Source organism: Pleurodeles waltl, chromosome 7 (genome assembly GCF_031143425.1).
Source record: "Pleurodeles waltl isolate 20211129_DDA chromosome 7, aPleWal1.hap1.20221129, whole genome shotgun sequence".
Lineage (NCBI taxonomy): Eukaryota > Metazoa > Chordata > Amphibia > Caudata > Salamandridae > Pleurodeles > Pleurodeles waltl.
This window is the reverse complement of record NC_090446.1, coordinates 975,799,555-975,818,982: the sequence shown is the minus strand read 5'-3', so window position 1 is coordinate 975,818,982 and position 19,428 is coordinate 975,799,555. Positions and strand designations below refer to the sequence as shown.

The window sequence follows — 19,428 nt, the reverse complement described above, 5'->3', positions numbered from 1 at the left end:
TTGGTGTCTGCGGCTTTCCTAGAGGCCATTATGGCTTGTAATATATCCTGTAGCATCAGGTCTTGGGGGGCTCCCAAGGCAATGATCAAATCCCCTTCAGTAGACAGCACATTGTCTCTTTTGTTTCGTGGCCTACCACATGATCACTGTCCCTGCAATTAGTCCAGGCCAATAGTGGCACGAGTCGCATCCACTGGACAGCTGTTGTAGGGGGTGCCAATAGGAAGGCAAGACCACTCTAACTTCTCTCCCACCTTGCATGCCCGTGGTAAAAAAAAAAAATAATAAAAAAAAAAAAGTACCTCTAGTCACTTCTGAGCTGTTCAACAGTGTGCAGCGGCTTCAGTCACCGGTAATGGAAAGCAAGGTAAAGCTGCAGGCCCGCTACTGGGGCTCACAAAGGGGGTCTCCGACACGAGGAGAGTAAAAGGCCTCTAATCGTACCCTTTGACACCAGGGAATTCAAGTGATGGCGCTAGGGCAGTAGGCTATCTGCATCACCCTGTGCGCCCCTCTCACTGTAAACTCTGGGCATGCCAGTGGGATGCCATCAATGTTCTTGGAGTTAGTCAGAAAAAGTAAACACAGGGAAACTCAGCATGGGCCTGGGGATGCACGAGTCCTGTGAGGCGACAGGCCTGAAGATACTATCTCCTGGATATAGGGCAGGTAATGTTGTATCCTAGGAAAAAGTAGACCAATCCACCTCCTACTGGGGCAACCCCGGGGGCTCCTCTGTCAGGTCCCACTCCACTCCAGAAGGCCATCCAGGAGCACCCTCATCGCTTTCACACCAGGGGTAAGTAGTATAGGGGAAGGGGTGAAAACAATGTCAGTAATGGGGCTGCCTCCGGTGATAGCAGCTGCCAGTCTCCTCGCTCACCTTGCAGGGCACAGTCCCCAAGTGCACCCGGGCTGCCTCAGTCTGATGGAATGTCCGGGTGTAAGCTCCCTCCGTGGTCATCCAGTAGGGAAGGTTGTATTTGTGCGCTCGATCACTGCACTCGGGTGCCCCAGGTGTGAGCCACTATGCTGCGGTCATTCAAGCCCCTCCTGCAACCAGATTTCCCCGCATGTCCCAGAAGCTCTCTAACATCTTCCTGCATGGCCTCTTCACACGCGGCTTCTCTAGGGCACCGCCATGTTGGAACACCTGCTCTGCTGCAGGCTCTCGTACTCGTCGCCAGCCGCATTCAGCGATGTAGACCCCCTAAGCCACACTGGGGGTACAGGATTAATGCAGGTGGGGTCCGGGGACATCATAGCTCTCATAGAGACGTCTTTCTACATCGCCTCCAAGCCACACCCTCTGTGCTTGGCTCTATTGTTCTTGTAAGAAATTGTATTATTATTATTTGGGATGGGTGACTATCCATCTCAAGGAATAATCACAATCAATACCTTCAAAGTCATTAAATTACCTGAGCTCAACCCGTGGTGGTAATGGCACAGAGCAGGCATGCTTAACTCCGGTAACTGTGTAGAGTATTTATGCAGCACCAAAACAGTAATAAAGTCAAAATGAAAAATAGTGAAAATCACAAAATTAGTTTGAAAAATTGTGTATGTTTTATTAAACAAAATGACAGCAACCCAATAAAGGGTACCAGAGATATGATTTAAAAAAAAATCTTTTAAGTAGAAACATCACCAAAAAGCACAAAATGCCAATAATACTTAATAGTCGCAGTAGACCTGGATATAGGCACAATTTTGAGGCTGACTCCTATGGCCCTGCAGAAAACATTATTAAATAAAATAAGCTAAGTTGATTGGATACCCCAGGTAGGTTTGGCTTGGTCAAAGGTTTTACCTTGTAAATTAATCCTTTAAGTCCCAATCTGTCTCAGAGGTGCACTTCTAAAGCCCCCCACGACCCCAGGGCAGGCAGAGATTGAGATGGTGTCAGTCACAGGCCAATAGCAGGGTCCAGTCCAGGTGCAGTTGCCACTGGTCAGCTTGGTACATTCAGGCAAAGGCCTTTTTTAGATTGTTGTATCACTGTAACTTCAACAGGGGTCAACCTCATCGTCCTTGGATCTGTTGCTTGTCCTGGGTCCAAGAGGGTGCATGTCCAGTCCATCAGGGCTCTTCTCAGGTTACAGACAGCAGTTTCAGTCCTCTTCTGCTCTTCCTCATGTCCAGCAGTTTTCTGAAGTGGGTTTTTGGAAGAGCCACATTTATACCTGGCTAGTGGTTGGGAATGATTCCTGGGCATGCTCTTACTAATGGGGTAAAGGTTGCCAAGGCCAACCCTACCCACTTTGGGCATTTTCAAAGATGGAGAAAGTCTTCTACACTAAACTTGGGCTCTGAGGGCTTGAGGTATGTATTGGGAATGTACTGTGGCAACCCTAGTGTCCTCCCACATCTAACACTTTAATCTAGTTTGGAGTAGGTACTGTGCCTTCAACAACCCAAGAGACAGATGTCTGGTAGGGCAAAAGTAAAGTCCTCAAGCGACCAGACAATGAATTCAAAACAATTGTCTTGCTAATATGTTCTCTATTCTTACAGAAGTGCCCCCAGGGCTATATGTGAGCCAGCAAACCTCTCAAGAAGTTTTTGACGGTCAAGCAGGAGTTGGCACTGTAGTATCAAAATGAATGTCCACCACCCCACCCTGTATATTCTGTCAAGTTCAGAGGAGTCCTTCCTGCCAATGCAAGTCAGCCTAGTGTTTCCTTCTGAGAGGTGTACCACACCTGTTAACACATATTCCAGGCTAATTTTCTGTCTGTGTGAAGCTAGCCTCCAGGAAAATCATGCTGCCAAAAGGTAACTTTCTAAAAGTTACTTTTCTTTATTCATTATTAAAACCCAAACTTCACCATTGAATTGGGTTTTTTACCTAATAAAACAGTAGCTTACTTATTGTTCTAACTGGTCTAGTTCAAAAGATACAGTATTATTATTTTAATCTGTGCTCTGTTTTTCTACATAGGACAGCTAGGCCTGCCACAGTGAAAATAGCTTTTGGGTGCTAGTCATTGTAGGGACATATTAATATTATGTTTCTACATGTCCTACTTTTAACTGGCTTGCACTCTGCCTTGGGGGTTAGAAGGCCTACATAGGGGTGCCTTATTAATATTCAAAAGGAAGATTTTGACTTCTCAGTGCAAACATGACTTCAGACCTACCATTACAGCTGTCACTGTAGTGGATGGCACAATAGGTGTTACAGCCTACTCGTGGTATTTAATTTCCAGGTCCTGGGTACACTTGGCACCATATACTAGGGACTTATAGGCAAGTATATACTAGTTAAGAGTATGCCAATTCGACCATGTTAAAAGGGGGAGCACAGACACCTTACTACTGGTCAGTAGGGGTAAAGTGCAGAGAGTATCTGATAGAGACTCCTAACCACTGATTCCTTACCTTCAAAGACTCTCCAAGGTGTCCGACTGGATCAATAGATCTTGAGCAGTACCCTTGTAGGTGGTGTTGAATGGCTGATCTTTGCTGAATGTGACACGCCTGGTGCTACCTCAGCCTGCAGACATCAGTCCTTTTCTTTCCTTGCCAAGGCCACAGATCCGTGAGAGCTACCATGGTTACTTTTTGATCAGTTTCTGACATTTTCTCACCTTATTCAGAGCATTCTGCTCACAGTGTGCTAGGTATGCCCCCCAAAAAGACAGTAGGGTTTAGACGCGTTGAGGCCTGTCACAGGCAAATGTTTGTGACAGTGCGACATCTGTTTTGTTTGTGGTGCCTGGAGACCGACCACGCCTGGAAGACAATGCACTTTTCCAGGTCCTGGTCACATGGAAGGTCCAGGGCCTGCTCTCAGAGTCATTCCCGTTTGTCATTGTTGTAGTCAAAGTCTTTGTTGGGTAAGTCCCACAAACAGAAGAACACAGAATCTCTATTTGACTTCACCGTGCCGGTCCAAGTCATCAGACAAGGTGCTGGAATGACATCCGAAAACTAGGTCCAGCTCTCCACCCATGGAGCTTGACTCTGCACCCACTTTGCGCCTTCCTGAATTTCTTGCAGCAGGTGTGACCTCTACCCTACTCAAGGAGTTTTATGAAGCCATATTCTTGAAATTTGCGTGTGAAGACCCCTCTGGGGTGCCTTCGGCACTCACGGGCCCCTGGGAGGCACGCCAACTGGACTTCCAGTGGTGGGTCCACCCTTGGCACCGGTCGAACCTTCTCGATCCATTCACAGACAGACTCCTGTCACCAATCCACAGCCTTCGTTTGTTCCTGTGGTTCCATTCCCGGTGACACCTATGCCTCTCGACCATGTAGAACCCATAGTCATTCTTGACTCCGACACAGACCGGCGTTGACAACCTCGTGCTCACTGGACCCCAGTTTCTGTCTGAGTCGGAGACAGTGTCTCCTTTTCCTGTCAGGGCCTGAGGAGATTTTGGCTGGGGTGAATATGAGGATCCTTATGGTTACCCTGACCATATGAAGACCCTTTGGCCCAACAGAATGATGACAACTGGTATGAGGAGCTGGGGACACCAGTGGCCTGGATATCTCACCATACACTGGCCTGGTCTCTCCTCCTAGTGCGGCTATAGAAAAAAGGAGCATCTTTTGCTATGGTGGTAAGTAGGGAGGCTGAGGTCCTCGCCTTTTGGTTGCCTTCTGTGGAAGTCAAGACTAATGCCCTGACGGAGGCTGTTCAGCATGCAGTATCCCACACAGAACCCCTACTGTCCTTCAGTGAAGCCCTCTCTGATGTTCTGTTTGTGGCTTGCAACCCCGTGCACAGGATGGTTGCATGGAACCACCACCACCCCACTCTCAGGGAGTTAATCCTGATGCATTCCCTACCAGTCCACCAGACAGGGAATCAGACATCTTTGGAAAGAGGATTTTTTCTTCCATCAGCCTTACACTGCAGTTGGTGAACACTGTGTGCCTCTTGGGCCGATATATTTACACTGTGTGGGACTTGGTTACGCAATTGCTACTTTTATTCTCAGAAGAGGCCCAAGCCATCCTGATCCAGGCTATTTCCAAATTTGGGGATACAGCCGAGTTCTCCATCAGGTGTGAGCTTGTCATACCAAACATGCTGGACAGGGCCATTGCTTAATCAGTGGCACTGCTCTGCTACATCTGGCTGAGGACTTCTGGCTTTTTCAGCATTGCCCAGGGTTATGCCCTTCCACTCCTAGAAACCCTACTGCTTATGCCATGTCCTCAGATTGTCTTACGGAGGACCATCTCTCCTTGTTGGACCAGGAAGTGCAGTTTTCTTTGTCCAGAGGAGCTACTGAGAGGGTGCTATCATCAGAAGTAGATTGTGATTGCTATTCCTGCTACATTTTGATGCCAAAGAAGGACGAGGGCTTTTGCCCTAACTTAGATCTGTGCCCTCTCAACGCCTTCCTGAAGACGGAGAAGTTCAAGATGTTAACACTTGCTCATGTCCTGTCTAATGACCCTGGAGCCAATTTTCACATCCCCATCCTGTAGGCCCGTCAGTGTTACCTATGGTTCATGGTAGGCCAGGAACATTTCTAGTTCACTGTGCTCCCCTTTGATCTCACCAGCGCCCCTCTGGTGTTCACTAAGATGATTGCAGTGGTTGCAGCACACCTGTGGAGGTCAGGGGTCCCAGTATTCCCCTCCCTCAGTGACTGGCTGCTGAAGGCGAGTTCTCCCCAGGTAGTCATCACCAACTACCAAACTATGTCAGACGTCCTGAATTCATCTGGGTTCTCTATCAAGATGCCAAAATTGCCAATTGACTCCTTCTCAGATGCTCGCTTTCATCAGAGTCATTCTGAACAAGGTGCAATTCTGCACCTATCCTCTGAAAGGAAAGTCCAGGATGTTCAGGGTATCATTCCAGGGTTCCAACGTCAGTCCTGGATTTTGGTGAGACTGACTCGGAGAATGACTCTGAGGCTGCTCAAGTATGCTCAATGGCATATGCAGGCTCTGCAGTGGGATCTGAAATCCCACTGGGTGCAGCACCAGGGGAATCTCTACGACCTGGATCAGATTTCGAAGAAGAATGCAAAAAATCTGCAGTGGTGGCTAACGGACCACTGTTGAGTCATTGCCGGTGTTCACATACAACACTACACGCATGCAGTACTGCAACAAGCAGGGCAATTAGGGATTGTGGACCCTGTGCCAGGAGGTTGTGCATCTCTGGACATGGCTAGAACATCTGGACATTTTCCTGATCATGTGGCACCTTGGGGATTCTTTAAATGTCCAAGCGGATAAACTCAACCATTGGAATCTGGATCTGGAGGTGGCTCAAGGTCTCCTTCAAGACTGGAGATAATCTTGGCTAGATATATTTGCCATTAAGAGAATGTGCAATGGCATCACTTCTGTGTGCTGGAATTTCCAAACTAGCTCGAACTCGAATACTCATTCTGATTAGACTTGAATACATGAATTCTATATCCCTTCTCACTCTTCTTTACTGTGTCATCCAGAAATCCTGTGCAAGGACATCTGTTCTCCGATCAGGCTGCCTTTTCGTGAAGATCTACTGTTGCTGCAAAAGGGCAAAGTCCCCAACTTGTACACGCTCCACTTTCATAAGTGGAGGTTGAGTAGTGTATTCGACCTACCTCCTGAGGTATGCAATGTCATCTTGGCAGCCAGACCGCCTATTGAGAAAAACTGTATACACCTGCCGTTGGGAGAAGTTTGTGGCTTTGTGCATTGAAAAACATGATGTCCCACTTTCTGCACCCCTATCTGAAGTGTTGCTGTTTGTTTTGTCATTAGCCTGGCAAGGTCTTGCTCTAGGCACATTTAAGAGGTATTTTTTGGCTATCACGGCATTCTTGCAGTTGCTGGACCAGTCTTCCCTGTTTAAGTCACTTGTGACATATTTTCTCAAAAGTCTTCAGCATATGTTTCCTCCAAAACCTTTCATTATGTCCCAGTGTAATCTTAATTTGGTTCTAACCTTTTTGATGTGTTCTCCCTTTGACCCCATGCATAGCTGTTCCCTCTGACTTTTGAGTCCATCTTCTTAATGGACATCACATTGGCTAGGAGAGGCAACCAGCTGCAAGCTTCTTCTGTTTAACCTCCATACACTAGCTTTTTCCCTGATAAACTGGTTCTTCGAACCTGTGCCTCTTTTCTGCCACAGGTTGTGATACCTTTCTACATTGGCCAAACCATCACTATGCCAACTTGCTTTGCTCCGCTCCACCCTCCAAGTAGGAAGAGAGATGCCACCTTCTGGACCCTATAAGGCACTGTCATTCTGTATCAATCACACAAAAGAACAGCATGCGGATTATCTGCTCTTTTGGGTTCGCTGGAATGTAGAAGGCAAAGGCAGTGCAGAAACGGTCTGTCATCAGATGGAATGTGCTCTGCATCAAAATCTGCTATGCAGTAGTCAAGAAGCAAACCCCTGAGGGGCTTGTGGGCTCATTCCACCAGGGCCAAAGCTGCATCGACTGCGTTAGCTTGTGGAGTTCCCATCCAGGTTATCTGTCAGACATTTACCCACCGCACATTTACCTAACTACTTTCTTGAGTCTGGTCTTTTGTGACGTGCACTTCGCCTGCTCTGTCCTCCAGGACTTCTTGGTCTAAACCAACCTTTGGTAATGCCTTATCTGGTAAAGACTCTATCTAACTGCAGATTCCTTACTTGCCCTCCCATCCATCCCATTCTGCAACTTGGGCTCCTCTGCCTAAAAGGTTCTTGTAGACTCGTAGAATCTGCACACTGGTTGATTAGCCTTTTGAAATGGCTCAGTGCTTCTGACGCAGAAATAATCCTTAAAAGAAACTGATGTCAATGCGCTGGGGTGATGCCTATATAGGCACTGCACGTATATCTGCTGTGGATGACGCAGTTCAGCGCCACCTACCGGCTTGCAGGGGTACAGCTTAAGATTTTCAGGATCCAGTCTGATGACTGGGGAATATTCTATGGTATAGAATCTGTGGCTAGATAGTCTCTAATAAGGCATTACCAAAGGCAAACAACTTGATCTTTAACACCAGCAAAAAGTTAGGGTCCAACAAAATGCAAAACATCTAGGGTGACCACACAGACAAGACACATTTCCAGCAGTTGTACTACACCATTTCACACCAGAAGCACTTGCAGAGACTTCTTTGTATCTGTTTTGATTTTGTTTTCAGTCCCTGAGCTGTCTTGCTCCAAGAAGAAACAAGCAACATCAAGGGACTGATCATTATTCTCTTGGAGACCATGTGCTCAACAACATACCAGTCTTGCCAAACTATGGCATATTAAAACTGGGCGACTGGGCAGGACAGAGAAGTAATCGCTCTTAAAGCAACCAGGGTATCATAACACAGCCATATGTGTGCACAAAGTCAAACCAGGAATCCATATCTGTATTTCCTTCTAAAGAATTATATTGGCATTGCTGCCAATGGCTGCTGCTTCCATTTGCCCAGCAGCCTTTACTGGACCATGTAACAAACAATTTAATAAGCATACTAGAGATTCCAGATTCACTTCAATCTGAACCACCAACCACAGATATGAGTGTGTGCTAGCTGAATTGCCAAATATTTCTATTTTAGACTTTGACTTGCATGGAGTGGTGAGGCCAAACAGTCAAGGCTTCTTGGAGGTGGTGTGGGGTAGTGTTTGAAGTCAACTAGCATATCTATCACTTCCAATAAATAATTTGTCCTGGCAGTGGTATTGCTTCATAAAAACATACGTCAGATTGCTCTGTAACGTGTGGGAATTCACTTGAATCAATAATTACTCCGATTGGGGGCATGCATATCTTCTTCACTTGGGGCTTATGCTATAAAATTGTATGCATCTGTTCAGCAGGTATACCATATGACAAATTACAGCATCTGATATGCAGAGGAGTATAGCGCTTACAGTTTTAATGGGGACTGGAATGCCCGGGTGTCATATCTCCACTGATTTAAGGGGATCACAGTTGTGGCATTTAGTTCCAAGAGTGACATGCTCTTCTGATTGTGTTCTGCATATGGAAGAGGTGGCCCATGGTGCAGAACCATCTGCTTGTGTTACAGGCGTCTTGAACAGAGCTACAGATAGGATGCTACAAGAGATAACCATTGGCCTTTTTGCAAGTGGTCTGTCACCACCAATAGGGAGCAATGGTTTATGAGCAGTCACTCACAGAAAAAGAAGAGAGTACCTATTGGGTACAAATGCTAAGGTATGCACTGGAATGGTAGCACAAACGGTAGCAGATTAGTGGCATTGGGTATGAAAGTCCATGAGGGCTTCATGCACATGATCATGTTACCAAAGGCTTTAAACAGACGATGGGATGTAAAAGGGGAAAAAGTGGTCTTAAACAATGCACTCCTCACTAGTGGTTCAAAGTGCTTTCAAGTTGCTCAGTTCTGTTCTAAGTATCTCATCCATTCCAGGTTTTTATTCTTTGCATTCTGGGATTTGTAGTAATATTCATGCCATTAATTCCAGAATGCAAAAAAAAACAAAAAAAAAAAACACTGGACTGTATGAGTTTAATCACACATGGTACTTGGCAACTTGAAAGCTCTCGATTCATGTTAATAGTGTAATCATTGTCTCAACATATTTCAGGGTTCATTCAGTGGCATGAACTTGGTCAGGCTTTAGATGGACTGGGATGCGGCCCTGAATAATTACCAGTGGCTGAGATTAATTCAAGGATTCTACTCATCACTTTTTGTACACTTCAGAGCAGTCACAAGCCTCCCATTTCTGTAGTTGTTGCAAACAAAGTTTCTTATGGCAGTTGCACAGCTTTCTTCACGCTTTGTCATAAAGTAAGGCTATACAGGTCGGCTGTCTACTTCTTATCTCTTCAGGTTGCAGCAGGAACAACATGTTTTCCAATGTCCTGAAGTATATTGCCATTTCCTACAAGAGCCAAATAACCTCGCCTCTGATCTCATCCTTTCTTTGCACCTGGAGCTGGATCTTAATCAAATAGTTATCTGGTGTATTAATGACATTGCCTACACCTTACTGACTCATGACTTCAGAAAGCTGCAGAAAAGGGTTCACTTACTTGCTCCACAACCTCCACTGGGTTTAGGATTCTAAGTCCAAGATGAATGAGTTCTCATGTCCCCTAAATTAAATCCAAGTTAAAGCTGATCAAATAAGTGTCTCACAAAGATCGCAGTGGAGAATGTCTGCAGACAGTACATTTTGTTCTGGGGTCCTCTTGCTAAGTTCTTTTATAAAGCTGACAAATAGGCCACCAGTCTGTCAAATCATGGGTGAACGGGTCAATGTTTTTGGTTTATGCTTCAAGCTGTATAAGAATCCACTTAGGGTCTCCCCATTTATGGTAGCAACCTGTTTTGACAAGGAAAGAAGTACTCCGTGTGTTTGTCCAAAAGGGCACAACCTACTGATTTTCTTAGTGACTTCCGGAAACAAATGTGTACCGTGGCAATGGGACTTCTGAGATGCAGATGATATTCGTCACCAAGCCATCCTTTCCTAGGCTAACAGATGAACTCTTGGGTCAGGAATAATCTTTTTACTCCCAGCACGATGGAGGTGAGAAAAGAGGATAGCTGAAATGGTCTGGGTCTTTGTTAGAATGTAGCTGCACTGGACGGCATGTGTTGTAATCCAAGTTTCCAATCACAAAGTTAAACATTTGCTTTTGGAGAGTTGAAAACGCCCAAAGGAATTCAGTGGCTGTTCCGAGGTACAGATTTAGCTTAAATCAACTAATGGCAGCCTTCTTGTAGAGACAATAGTTTTTCAGTGCAAATATGTATATAATACCAAAGCTGACTCCTTCATTCCTTTTGCAGGAAGTTAAATAAGGTTAATGTCCAGCTGCACCCATTACTATAACCTTAACTGTTAACCAAGAATTTAGAAATATCAAACAACGTTTATGAATGCAAGTTGTTCCAAATTCAAATAAGTAATAATCTGTTAACGAGGCAGAGGCTGCAACCAGTACATATATGATTGTTAAGGGTATAATTAAGGAAACCAAGTAAATGTGATATTTCTGTAGGCTGTGTTTTCACCAGGAGCTTGATTAAAAAAAAATTCAATACCCCAGAAACAAATAAAAAGTATTCAGGGAAGGAGAAGTTACATTGGATAGAGTTTTGTACCTCAATTGTATATTGCATGATTTGGGCTGTATCTATCGCCTATACTCACTGTTCATGCTTCTTCCTGTTTGCCTTTTTCAGCTCATTGACGACAAGAAGATTTTGAGTGAGAAGTGTGAGTCTGTGGTAATGGAACTGAAACAGGTGGACCAGAAATACACAAAGAAGCTCTCTCAAATGCAAGAGCAGCATGAGCTGGTGAGACTTGGTGTTAGAGGCATGGGGGGACACATTGGGTATAGAAGATTCAAATTGCTGGCAGAGCAGTGACAATATTGTGGTCACTGTGTCTTGAATTAGAAGCTGGTGCTCAAATTTACCAAAGGTTCAGAGTAGTAGACAGGATAATTGGTAGGATTTATGGCAGTGAAGTTGAAGTATTACTTGCTCTTCATCCTGGTGTTTGTTTTTCAAAATATTGTATGTTTGAGTTGCGTTAGGCTCTACGCACAAGCATTTCTTTTTTAATGTCCTTTTTAAGTAGTGGTTTATATCTGGGGTTAGCCTAATTCTGAGACTTTCTAATACTTGCAGATAAGTAGCTGTGGTTGATAAACTAATTTGCACAGGATCACAAAGTATGGTCAGGTAGAGAAGCTGGGATTAGGCCCCATCTCTTTTTGGTAACATGGCCACTAGACCACATCTCATTCATAGATCCTTGCTATTGAGGTCCAAACAGATGATCCAGTTTATCTTCTGAGAAACACCCGAAAAGAAGAATGAAAAGTATAATTGGCTGAAAGCGGGGCACGTGGTCAGCTCCTTTGCGAGGCATGGAAAGAAAGAAGAGTACGGAAAGCTAAAGCCTTACAGTGGTGTGAGATAACGCCTAATTAAATATTGTACCATGAAGCCCCTCCAGATGATGCCTTTGCCAGAAAATTGGTTGGAAGATATTACAGTTTATTTGGGCTAGTTCCCTCTGGCAACCACCTTCCGACTGGTGTGCATAGGCAAATATTCCTGATTCCAAGACCGGTACCACAGTGGAGCTAGTTACTGCTACACTGAAAAGAATCTTGTGGACATTGGATGCCGAGTGTGTTGTCATGTTGGACAATTCCCCCATTAAATGAAAAAGACATCAGCGACATTGCTGCCTGTCTGAACTTTCAAGGTCTTCAGTGCTGTCTGAAGTTCGCTATAATGGCATTGAAAGTAAGAAAAAAAAGTTTTTTCTTTTTTTGGTTAGTTCCTTAAAAATTCATGGTCTAAACAGCACTGTTTCTCCCATGATTGAAGAAAATGCCTCTGTATTGAGAGTACCACCGTTCTTCACCTACAGTGAATGTAGACATAGATCAGAAGTAGGGGAGAGGTGAACAAGTAAATGGGGCAGGATGAGTTGAAGAGAAGGGAGTCCCTAGGGACACACAGATGAATAGTGTATTCTGTTTTTGCCAGCATGTTACCTGCAGACCACCTTGAAGTGTTTAAAGACCCAGTATCTCTGCACAGAAACAGTAGTGAATTTGGAGTGCTCATGTGGCATCCATCAGAGTGGACCTTGTGTGCTGTTAGGGTGTGCGGGATAGAGTTGATATGTCAGCATCACATACTGGACCTTTGTGCTCTTCCCATTTATACCTGATCACAAACGTTTTGTTAACAGAAAAGGGCCTCCAAGTCAGCCTACTCTGTCCGTTTCCTCATTTGATGTACTAGTTGCTCTTTATATAGGCCACTAAAAGACCCTTGTCGCTCACAGTTGGTGGCATGAGAGAAGATGTTACCAATCAGGTGCACCAACCTATAATAGACACAGAGCTGCCTTTGTACATCTGAAAGGTGCTTATCTGAACTGTCAGTGTTGGTGGCGGGGCAGTCACATTGCGAGCTGTTGGATAATGTAGCAGCCGTTCACAAGATTTTGTGGAGAAGATGGTCTGAAGTTACAACTTTATTTTAAGCTATCCCTGGAGCCGCTTCTTGCAGCCTCGTTTACAGTCTCTATGAAGAACTGCATGTTCTACTCACATTAGCCACTCAGACGATGCATTTGATTTCACATGAGCAAATCTTTTGAAACTGAATTATTTTAAACTATCAGCATTTTGTATTGCATGCAGTTTTCTTGTGGTGGCCAGAACCACAAGCTAGTGCCCTGAATGTGTTGATGTCTTCCACAACCAGAGAGGAAGGCAGGAAGTTTAGGTTTGATCATGCTCTTTTCTTGTGTAGGTATGCCTGCTGGAAGGATCAAACACAGTGATTAAATACATGTTGGTGCTACTATGGCCTGGAACAGTTGAAAGAACATGACTCTTGAGATAGGGCCTCTTTAGAAAATGTATCCATGAATGACATACCTGCTGGGATTGCCTTTTTTGCAAAGGTGGGCACTAGCTCTGTGGACCTGTGTTCTTTATAAGGAATTCACATTATTTGTGCCTGTTAGTGGTTCCTAAAGAACCTGGATAACCGGAAACAAACCCTACAAAAATTGGTATTGGGCAGTTATGAATACATCATGGAAGGGGTTGCCTTGACCTTATCATGCCCTTCTTTGTAGTTGGTAGTCATAGTTGAGGTTCAGAATAGTATATGATTATGTATGTATGGTAATACACAATGCATGTTTATGCACATCCATGTTCACCTACCTATCACTGTGAACGAGGATGCTTATTATAATTGAAAAATAATTCATGTGTAAATAAAGATGTAATAATGCCTGCCATGCAACAAGGCAAATATTAACCTCTTAGCTGCTGGGCCTTTTCCCCCCCAGTGCTGAGCCCTTTTTTGGCTATTTGGGGTAGTTCGCGCTTAGGGCTTCATAACTTTTTGTCCACATAAGCTAACCCCGCCAAATTTGCGTCCTTTTTTTCCAACATCCTAGGGATTCTAATGGTACCCAGAGTTTGTGGTTTCCCCTGGAGGAGACCAAGAAAATAGCCAAAATACAGTGAAAATTTCGTTTTTTCCAAAAAAAATGGGAAAAAAGGGCAGCCGAAGAAGGCTTGTGGTTTTTTCCCTGAAAATGCCATCAACAAAGGGTTTCTGGTGCTGAAATCACTATCTTCCCACCTTTCAGGAACGGGCAGACTTGAATCGGAAAACCACATTTTCCAACACAAATTTGGCATTTTACTGGGACATACCCCATTTTTACTATTTTTGGTGCTTTCAACCTCCTTCCAGTTAGTGACAGGAATGGGTGTGAAACCAATGCTGGATCCCGGAAAGCTAAACATTTCTGAAAACTAGACAAAATTCTGAATTCAGCAAGGGGTCATTTGTGTAGATCCTACAAGGTTTTCCTACAGAAAATAACAGCTGAAATAAAAAAATATTGAAATTGAGCTGAAAACAACAGCCATTTTTCTTTATGTTTTACTCTGTAACTTTTTCCTGCGATGTCAGATTTCTGAAAGCAATATACCGTTTTGTCTGCTGGACTCTTCTGGTTGCGGGGATATAAAGGGCTTATAGGTTCATCAAGAACCCTAGGTACCCAGAGCCAATAAATGAGGTGCACCCTGCAGTTGGTTTTCATTCTATACTGGGTATACAGCAATTCATTTGCTGAAATATCAAGAGTGAAAAAGAGGTATCAAGAAAACCTTTGCATTTCCAAAATGGGATCAAGATAAGGTTTTGAGGAGCAGTGGTTATTTGCACATCTCTGAATTCCGAGGTGCCCATACTAGCATGTGAATTGCAGGGCATTTCTCAAATAGACGTCTTTTTTACACACTCTCTTATATTTGGAAGGAAAAAATGTAGAGAAAGATAAGGGGCAATAACACTTGTTTTGCTATTCTATGTTCCCCCAAGTCTCCCGATAAAAATGATACCTCACTTGTGTGGGTAGGCCTAGCGCCCGCGACAGGAAATGCCCCAAAACACAACGTGGACACATCCCATTTTTTGACAAAATACAGAGCTGTTTTTTGCAAAGTGCCTACCTGTAGATTATGGCCTCTAGCTCAGCCGGCACATAGGGAAACCTACCAAACCTGTACATTTTTGAAAACTAGAGACCTAGGGGAATCCAAGATGGGGTGACTCGCGGGGCTCTGACCAGGTTCTGTTACCCAGAATCCTTTGCAAACCTCAAAAAGTGGCTAAAAAAACAAGTTTTCCTCACATTTCGATGACAGAAAGTTCTGGAATCTGAGAGGAGCCTCAAATTTCCTTCCACCCAGCGTCCCCCCAAGTCTCCCGATAAAAATGATACCTCACTTGTGTGGGTAGGCCTAGCGCCCGCAACAGGAAATGCCCCAAAACACAACGTGGATACATCACAGAAAACAGAGCTGTTTTTTGCAAAGTGCCTACCTGTAGATTTTGGCCTCTAGCTGAGCCGGCACATAGGGAAACCTACCAAACCTGTACATTTTTGAAAACTAGAGACCTAGGGGAATCCAAGATGGGGTGACTCGCGGGGCTCTGACCAGGTTCTGTTACCCAGAATCCTTTGCAAACCTCAAAAAGTGGCTAAAAAAACAAGTTTTCCTCACATTTCGGTGACAGAAAGTTCTGGAATCTGAGAGGAGCCTCAAATTTCCTTCCACCCAGCGTCCCCCCAAGTCTCCCGATAAAAATGATACCTCACTTGTGTGGGTAGGCCTAGCGCCCGCGACAGGAAATGCCCCAAAACACAACGTGGACACATCACAGAAAACAGAGCTGTTTTTTGCAAAGTGCCTACCTGTAGATTTTGGCCTCTAGCTCAGCCGGCACCTAGGGAAACCTACCAAACCTGTACATTTTTGAAAACTAGAGACCTAGGGGAATCCAAGATGGGGTGACTCGCGGGGCTCTGACCAGGTTCTGTTACCCAGAATCCTTTGCAAACCTCAAAAAGTGGCTAAAAAAACAAGTTTTCCTCACATTTCGGTGACAGAAAGTTCTGGAATCTGAGAGGAGCCTCAAATTTCCTTCCACCCAGCGTCCCCCCAAGTCTCCCGATAAAAATGATACCTCGCTTGTGTGGGTAGGCCTAGCGCCCGCGACAGGAAATGGCCCAAAACACAACGTGGACACATCACAGAAAACAGAGCTGTTTTTTGCAAAGTGCCTACCTGTAGATTTTGGGCTCTAGCTCAGCCGGCACCTAGGGAAACCTACCAAACCTGTACATTTTTGAAAACTAGAGACCTAGGGGAATCCAAGATGGGGTGACTCGCGGGGCTCTGACCAGGTTCTGTTACCCAGAATCCTTTGCAAACCTCAAAAAGTGGCTAAAAAAACAAGTTTTCCTCACATTTCGGTGACAGAAAGTTCTGGAATCTGAGAGGAGCCTCAAATTTCCTTCCACCCAGCGTCCCCCCAAGTCTCCCGATAAAAATGATACCTCACTTGTGTGGGTAGGCCTAGCGCCCGCGACAGGAATGGATCACACAAGGGTCAATGGTAGTCCTTGCTTGAGGTCTACTGTTAACCCTGGAGTGATTCATTCCTGAAGCAGGCACTAGGCGCAGGCACACAAGCGGGGTTGTGTTTTTATCAGGACAAGTGGGGAAACACTGGGTGGTAGGAATTTTGAGGATCCCTGCAGATCCCTGGACTTCTGCTCATTGGAATGCAAGGAAAATGTGTTTTTTAAGCACATAATGTAATTTCAAGGGGATTCTGGGTGAAGGAAAACTGGTGAGAGCCATGCAAGTCCTGCACCCTTGGTCTCCCCTGGTACTAGTTTGTTAAAGTTAACCCACCACTCACACTGGTTGGTTTTAGCACCTCCAGAAATGATGGTTTTAAAGCATGATTACTTATCAAAGTATCTGAATGTTGAAACCAAGCCTTCTGAAGGTGGGCCATAAAGCCGCGTCCAGGCACCAACCTCTTTATGGTCCATTCACACGCCATTCACGCACAACAAACAACCCTTTCATATCGCCAGCCACGGGCCCAATCCAATCAATCACTCCACTCACATTAACTTACCGCTGCCAGACAAGGGCCCATCACATTCACACGCCACAGAACGGAATAAGTTTGACTACATTTTACCACCTGTCAAGTAACTGCCTCCTTCTTCCTTAACATTACCAAATGCATGCGTAACAAACCTTTACTAATGACTCCTGTGACAGCCACCTGAGGCTCAGGAAGACATGTTTTTCATGCGCCTTTAGCGCACTCTCTGTGCTAAATCCAACTCCTTCCAGTTTGTGGATGCAAGTTGGGGGTGTCCGAGTATGCCGTACAAAGCGATTCCTCGAACTGAGTGAGCATATCTACCTTTGAAACTAAGGGAGACATGCTGGGGATTTCTCATGCTGTTACCTAAAGAGAAGGTCATAGGCTACCTGCCTCCTTCTTCCTTAACATTACCAAATGCATGCGTAACAAACCTTTACTAATGACTCCTGTGACAGCCACCTGAGGCTCAGGAAGACATGTTTTTCATGCGCCTTTAGCGCAATCTCTGTGCTAAATCCAACTCCTTCCAGTTTGTGGATGCAAGTTGGGGGTGTCCGAGTATGCCGTACAAAGCGATTCCTCGAACTGAGTGAGCATATCTACCTTTGAAACTAAGGGAGACATGCTGGGGATTTCTCATGATGTTCCCTAAAGAGAAGGTCATAGGCTATGGAAAAGGGTAGTGTTTGGTACATAGGGGAGTCCATGAGAACGTAGCATATGTCCCAGCCAACATTATGTGCAGTGATGTGACTATAATGCACTTATACAGCAAACTGAACATCTACTAAGTTCTGATGGAGGATGAACATGAAAAGCAGGTCAAACACTGACCTATACAAGTCATTCTCCTTTAGTGCTGGGATGGCACCAATGGGTTTGAATCCATAGGTGTAGATGATGTACATCTGTACTACCTTTACTATCTGCCTTCTACCTGTGCAATAACCCTGTGAAGGCACTCCTACCATAAGCTTTCCTTACCCATCCATGTCTCTGTTCTCATCAGAGTCCTGGCTAATCCTGTATAATAGCCAAGTGAACCTATACTAGTTTGTGGAAGCAAGTTGGGGGCTTCCAAGTATGCCCTACAAAGTGATTTCTCGAACTGAGAGAGCATATCTACCGTTGAAAGTAAGGAAGACATGCAGGTGAAGAAAGGGTACTCCGTGGCAATGTGGCATATGTTCTGTCTACTAATATATGCAGTAGGGGGAAGAAAATGCATGTTAATTGAACAGAACACCGACCACGCCAAAAGGAAGTCCATGATGAAGTAAAATTCTGTGGCTCCTTGCCTAACGAAGCAGTGGCCCATGGACGTTCGGTATCCATGCACTGCCACTGAAAGGATTACCCAACAGCAGCTCAACCTCAGTCGATTTCCCAGAACTTTGCTTTAGTATGATACAGCGTAAAGCAAGTAGGGATACAGAGGCCTGGTTGTGATGGACACTGGGGACAGTAATACCGACTCTCCTGCCGCTTTCCATGCTTTGAGCACACTTTACAGCGACGACATGGGCGATCCTTTTTGGGTGTTTTAGGTATGCGATCAGCAAAGTGTCGCTCCTGCAGCCTTGCCACATCCTCCAGAACATATGAGGTGGAGGCTGCTGCTTCTTCAGTAACAGCAGTGAGGCTTTCAATTACAGACAACTGGAAGTCAAGGAAAGTCATGAGTCTTCCTGTTGTTGTCTGACGGTAAACAACATACGCATTATATGTTGCCATCTGAATCAGGTGGGTAAACAGTTTCTTGTACCAAGTGCGAGTTTTACGACACGCATTGTATGGTTGAAGAACCTGGTCGTTCTTGTCCACTCCACCCATGTACTTATTGTAATCGAGTATACAGATGGGCTTGTGGACTTCGGCCATCTGACCCCAAACCGTGATGGGAGAAGTGCTCTCATCATGAATTGTAGTGAGCACGTATACATCACGTCTATCTAGGAACTTGACTGCGAGCAGTTCGTTAGAACGCAATGCAGTACTCTGTGATTTCTGGAGCTTCTTGCAAACAAGCTCCCGCGGGAATCCTTTGCGGTTACAACGAACTGTACCGCAGGCCACAGTGCCAGCTTTGTAGAGCTCACTGAACAGCTCTACTCCTGTATAGAAATTGTCCACATAAAGGTTATAACCTTTGTGAAGAAGTGGCTGGACAAGTTCCCATACAATCTTACCTGTGACCCCTAACGCGGGAGGGCAACCTACAGGGTTTAGGGTAGAATCCTTCCCTGTATACACTCTCAGGCTGTACACATAGCCAGTAGAGCTCTCACACAGCATGTACAGCTTTATGCCATAGCGAGCTCTTTTGCTCGCAATGTACTGTCTGAAAAGCAGCCGTCCTTTGTACAGGATCAAGGACTCATCGACTGCTATATTCTTTCCAGGAGTATAGATCTCTGGAAACCTGGCAGACAAATGTTCCACGACAGGCCGAATTTTGAACAACCTGTCATGATCTGGA

General features: G+C 45.0%; 1 protein-coding gene across 4 annotated transcripts in view; it reads left to right on the top strand.

The window, feature by feature from the left end:
- Positions 1-19,428, top strand: part of CEP131 (centrosomal protein 131) — a 313,831-nt gene that overhangs the window by 137,124 nt on the left and 157,279 nt on the right. For all 4 annotated transcript variants that reach the window (XM_069199754.1, XM_069199751.1, XM_069199752.1 and 1 more), the window contains one exon: positions 11,154-11,270. In XM_069199754.1, the coding sequence (XP_069055855.1) occupies positions 11,154-11,270 (117 nt within the window). The remainder of the gene's footprint in view (positions 1-11,153; positions 11,271-19,428) is intronic.